The sequence below is a fragment of the Pomacea canaliculata genome, linkage group LG7 (assembly GCF_003073045.1).
Source record: "Pomacea canaliculata isolate SZHN2017 linkage group LG7, ASM307304v1, whole genome shotgun sequence".
Classification (NCBI taxonomy): Eukaryota; Metazoa; Mollusca; class Gastropoda; order Architaenioglossa; family Ampullariidae; genus Pomacea; species Pomacea canaliculata.
The window spans coordinates 30297602-30303792 of NC_037596.1; the positions used below are offsets into that span (position 1 = coordinate 30297602).

The 6191-nt window shown below is 37.7% G+C and overlaps 1 protein-coding gene across 1 annotated transcript; it reads left to right on the forward strand.

Moving 5' to 3' along the window:
• The first annotated feature begins 472 nt into the window (after window positions 1–472).
• LOC112569331 (scavenger receptor cysteine-rich domain superfamily protein-like) lies at window positions 473–5812 on the forward strand. Its single transcript, XM_025247107.1, has 4 exons — window positions 473–656; window positions 3038–3188; window positions 3704–3873; window positions 4215–5812. The coding sequence occupies exons 1-4, from the start codon at window positions 599–601 to the stop codon at window positions 4358–4360; spliced, it is 525 nt and encodes a 174-aa protein (XP_025102892.1). The 5' UTR covers window positions 473–598; the 3' UTR covers window positions 4361–5812.
• Window positions 5813–6191: the final 379 nt, after the last annotated feature.

Below are 6191 nucleotides of genomic sequence, written 5' to 3' on the forward strand. Positions count from 1 at the left end.
AGATTTTGAGAAGAAATGAGCGTCTGATAGGCACAGTGTATATTAAATATGTAGTGTAAGCGTCATATACCTTTCCCTATCACATTTTAGGACCAAAATAAACGAAAGTGAATAACCCCATACATTTGTCCGCGAGATGTAAGGGCTATGTTAAAGTACATCTGCGCCTATTATCATGACAGGATGTGAAACAAGAGCTAAGGCTAAAAAAATAACAACCAATCAGACAGCTGGGTTTAAATGTTAATCAGACGTATCTTTAAACTGTTTAATTGATAGCAAATGACCAAATAAAGATATTTACGATAAAGATAAAGTGCATTTGTATTGTGTTGAAATGTTTTAGTGTCCGTATGTGAGACAAGACATGTATGCATAGGTAATATTGATAAATTAACTATTAACACGCCCAATTATGGGGTTTTCCTTGATCACAAAAAACAGAGGGGCACAATTCTTTAAAAAAATCCTTTTCCCGTTATTAACTTCCTTGTTGTCTGACTTAAAGCATCCACACTGCGGTCTGTGCTCAGTGTCAGCTTTCCAGCCAGACTCTCCTCACATCCTCGTCTTCCTGCAAGACATCGCAGCTAACATCATGATGCGCTCAGTCCTCAGTGTCTGTGTGATGTTTACTCTTCTACTACAAGGTTTGAGTAAGTACTCAATTACACTTTGTCTTAAAATCGTTATGCTATGATGGTAGTGTGTGGGCGAGGGGGCGGCGATGGTGGATGGTCGCCGATAGAGGGCCGGTAGTCCAGCGCTTGTTAGGAAGAAAATGCTGATGCATAAGACCGCGAAAAGTGACCCACCCGTGAGGTATATATGGAGACAGTGCAGTTGGTGTGAGGTCAGAAAGTTTGTTGGATCGAGGTTCGCCAGAGCCAGCAGCATCGACTGGCATCAGAAATATAATCTAGAACCCACGAGAGCGTTGTCTTTTGTGTTGTTGTGGAAGGAGTGTGGGAAGAGCCCGACTCTTACCCTGTTACACTATTACACTACAAGAAGACCATGCCAGCCCCTGTAGTACTCGTGTGACGACCGACCTTTACAGAATCATCAAAGAAGCAGGTTTGACTGGCTGATCACGTGACCCTGACTATGCTCCCCACGAGCTTGCCTGTCATACCCTGGTACCTTTAGGACAGAAGTGGCTCATCTGTTCCAATACCTGCATGAGGGTTGCTGGTCATCACCGAACCGTATATACTGACACTTGTTCTATGTACTGGGAAAAAGATGCACTCAATGTATACACAAATGGCGGCCACATTTTTAGCCTCGTGACAGACTGACAAAACACACTGACATTTCTGAACGTCAACACAAACAAAGAAAAGGCAGCCTCTTATTTCTGATAACATGTCTACCACACAACAAGTGTCAGTCAACACACGCCTCAACAAACACAAGAAAGTCAGTAAATAGGGTATCGGCCACTTTCATCTCCCAGAAGGTATCAACACAAACAGTGACAGAAGAAACTCCACCAGCAAAGCTGAATAATTCAGCCTCTGACGACATTAGAATTCTCAACTGGAATGATGGTGAAGTTTTTCCAAAACTAGGTATCCCGGACTTCGCTGAATACCTACAGTATTTCGATGTGCTATGCATAACTGACAGTATATTGAGACCAGCCTCCACTTACACCACTTTACCGAGGATTGTTGGTATTTGCTACGGCTAAGAAACTGAGTAATCATAGTAGACCATCCGGGGGTTTCCTAGTCATGGTATAGAGAAACGTACATTTATCGAACAAATAAACACTATGATCATATGGAGGTACTCATCATGAATCGAAAAATAATAAAGTTAGATAAAGATATTGTTTTGATGTAATCAGGACAAGGATACCGTTCAATCTGTTTAATGTTTTAGATTACTATTGTGCATCCAACGAGCTGTGTAAGGAAGAGATATTCCTGTCTTTAAAAGTAGAAAATAGTGTAGAGTCAGAACATCTGCCAGTCTCACTGACAGTGCGTACGACACGAACAGACCGCGAGAACCCACGTGGAAATGGAAAACAGACCGAAAAGGTAGTTTGGCATGGTGACAGGGTAACTATTTTTTAAAGCAGCACTGAAGACGGGAAAAGCCGGAGACGAACTTGCAAATGCGGCCTCCGAAAGAGAACAAAATGTGAATGAAGCGATTGGTCTGTTCGTGTTGGCTAAATCTTGTTTACATAAATACAGATGTCAAAAGTCGGACCAAAGTCTTTATCAGTCCGTACAGGCAAGAAACAGTACTGGAGGTTATTAAAGGAGAAAAAGAGAAGGTTTACAAAGATAAAAGCAGAGAATCAGTCAAAGCAAATCAGGAACCCAAAACTGTTTTGGAAGCAAATAAAATTATGTTTGAGTAAAAGTGAAAGACACCTACTGGGTGAAAATATTAAAAACACAAAAGGATGAATCACTTTAAAGACGTTTTCCAGGATGATAACCCTCATATACCTGAAAGAGATTGCACAAATTTTGATAATCTGTCTGGATTAGAGGAACAGGATGAGACCAGTAGAGGGAACCGTAATACAAAAACCTCAAGTCGCAAAGTGTGTGGCACAGAGAAAATGTTAGTGGAATGTTGAAATCAGCCGAGGAACAGGCAGTTGGCTTTTCAACTAAATATTTTAATTCAATTTTTGCTAGCGGGAAATGTCCAGATATGTGAAGAAAATCTATAATTGTACACATCTATGAGAAAGGTAATAAAATGTGTGTATTCAGCTTGTCTTTCTGTGCTCATGCATTTATATCTTAGAAACAGTTACAATGTAATATAGAGAGGTTTATATAAAGCAAGTAACCTCCTCTGATGTATGAAATGTCTAATACATTTACTTATTTATTCCAGAATAGAAAAAAAAAGTTTTTTACTGTTAGGTACAGTTGCTTTCATAAATTGGACATGATAGTTTCTTAAGTGAATCAACAGAGGAACAGAAGGGTTTTGATTTTCCAGTCTGTAGGTAATAAGATTTGCTGTAGCTCGTTACGAATTCACTTTCATGGTTGATTAGATGCACAGCGTAAAGTCCGGCTTGTGAATGGAACTGCCCCGTGGAATGGCCGCCTTGAGATGTCGAAGAACGGAACATGGGGCCCAGTGTGTGTCAATAAGTTTAGGAAACAAGATGCACAGGTGGTCTGCAGGATGCTGGGCTTCAACACGTCTGTAACATTTTCTGATCTTATATTTATATAATATCGAATTATATTTGTTTTTCATGTTATATTCAGGATAAACAGATGATATACTACAGTTTCTTAAGCGGTCATTTTACTTTCGTCTTATTCTAACCATTGAGTTCCATACCGATTTGAGATAATCTTTTTATATACGATACAATAAGATAAACATTTTGATGCAGAGGCAATTGTGTGTCTAGTTGGAAGTGTGTGATTTGTATACAAACATTAAACGGGACAATCAAGTAATATCAAAAGAAAGTTGACATAACATAATTAGGTCATAAATATGTCGTTTCTACTGATTAAAAATTATTGACTTACTTAGTCTATAACTAAAAACAGATGATAAAAGCAATGCGCCTGCATGTATATGCAAATTCTTTTCTGAAAAAAAGTGTTGATTTTGACTGCACCTAGTCTGTATCTAGTAAAATAAGTCGGTACTTTCTATAGATAAAAACAGACAAATACACAAACATACCTTTGTCAAACAGGTCGCAAGTTTATACCGCGTCGCCATCTTTAGACAGTGTGAGATACAACAATATCATGTTTGGCTACCTGTGGTGTACAGGCGAGGAGACCAGCTTAGAGAAGTGTAGCTATACAGACATTATCAGTTACACCAGGTGCCCCCATGTCATTGCTATCAGCTGCAACTCACGTAAGAATCTGTTGTTTCTATTCTGTTGTTTGCTGTGTCGCATTATGTATCCTCAAATGGAGAAAAACAAACATTGGCATATTTACCCTTTTTATGCAACAATTCATTACAAAAGAGATATCAAGCATGCAAGAATATCTAGAGATTAGGTACAACAAATGGTGTATCTTCACAACAATTAAAATGTTAGGACTTAACTATATTGCAACGCATCTTAATTATTTAAATGATTTTTGTCTTTTTGCTGATATAGAAACTGTTTTGTCTGCCCAGATACTGACGAGGGAATGCACATATCGGCAAACTTGTAGACATAAAGAATATCTGATGGCTTGTTACAGAAAACATACAAATAAGATTGATCGTCATGCCAACTAACAAACGTCAGGTAGAGATAGACATCGGAGTTGGTCAATGGCGGACACTGTGTGTGCCGACTAACAACACTGCCAGGGTCGTCTGTAGACAGCTCGGCTTACCATGGTAAGTTCTTTTCTCTTAGTGAACGAGTCTGTGGAAGGAGGATGAATAGATTGTACTGAAATTACACAGTTTAATTGAATGAACTTTCAACCTTGCTAATCATTAAATGCTGATTTTGAAACTTTACATTTTACACACACAGTTAAACATATTTAAAAAAATGTTCACTTGTTGCTCCATCCATCCATTTATTCTTCACTTGCATTGTATCCCTATCCCTTTAAAACGAAAATGCTGACGAGTTACTTCAGATGTAACAAAATAGATCTTATACATGTATATGTAATATAGTTGCTATGCTCTCATTAAGAGTATATCTATCTACATAAATACTGATCTATGAATTCCGACTGTTGTTTGGATTATACCATGATCTTTTCATTTATCTAACCTTACACGATACAGATGCATATCACAAAAGTTCTTCTGAATTAAGAACACCTGAAGCATTTTAATTAAGGAAAATATATTCTGCAATGTTTAGGCTTGGTGCCAGGACGTTTGTATATGAAGACTTTGAGTTCTTTAGTGATTACTTATCTTGCCTTGGGAATGAGACTAGCATCGCTGAGTGCCAGCATGAGGCGTCTTTTGACCGAAACTGCCATAATTACAACATCACTTGCAGTGACTGTAAGAACTTCTATTTTATAAAAGAAAAACTCATAAACGTGTGTACAATTTGTATGTTAGGTTTAACAAATAAAACTACATGTTTGTATTACAGAAATAAAATACTGTAACTGTTTCCAGTCTCATATTCGGCTAAATATGTAAATTTTTTCCGCAAATGCAGCCAACTAAAGGGAAGTGACTTTTTATGAGAAAAAGACCTCTACTACTGCCTCTTTTACAGTACAGTATCTTTTACTTTATTATTCTATTTTCATTTGAAATTCATTTTAAGAATGCCCTTGGTGATAAGTCTTATCTACATACTCTCCTACCTGTTCTTACATGTTATGATAAACCTTTATTACCGTTACTGGTTTTTTTCCGTCACTTCATTCAATAATATTAAGTTTTCCTCTCAGTCACATTTGATATAATTTTATAAACCTAACAAAAGGATATGATAAAGATCGTTTATGTTAAACAAAGAAAATGAATGACTGTACAAAAAGGAAAAAAAATCTAATAGGTTTCATTATTGTAATGCCGTGAGGAAACAAAGGAGGCATCATTGCAATATTTAGCTATGCTAAAGAGGCGTTTGTTCATTATAAAATATTTTGTTACCAGAGAGAGAGAGAAATAGAGAGAAGTATAGATTTAATGACATATTTTGGTTAAGAACGTGTTATAAGGAGCAGAAAGACATGAGGTAATTGGCTACATCTTTCTGCGGAGGCGAATAAATTTTAAGTTTAATTTCGCTAACACTTTGAAGTATTTTTTTTACAGATCTTGTCTACATCCTTACAAACAGTAGCAGATATCCGTTAACGGAGGAAACAAATGCTACTTTAAAGTGTGAGAGCAATGAGCAGTCTGGTGTAATAAAGTACACGTGGCCAGAAAATGCAGGCGGGTTCCCTGATGGCAGTAGCCTGATCATCACTAGAGTGACCAGGGAACATCATGGAAGGGGAGTGAGGTGTGAGGCGATGTCCAGTGATGGTGAAGTTGTCTCCAGTGACACACTGCAATTGCAGGTTTACTGTGAGTATTGCGATCCAAGGACAATGAATGCAAGGAAAGAGGCCACTTAGTCATTTAGAACATTTAGTCTTCAAGAAAATGACTTTGCGGCATTATGCTCCACTGGGGGCGACTAGGATCAAGAGAGATTACTTGAGTTAAAAAAAAAGACATGTGATAAACTGACAAATATG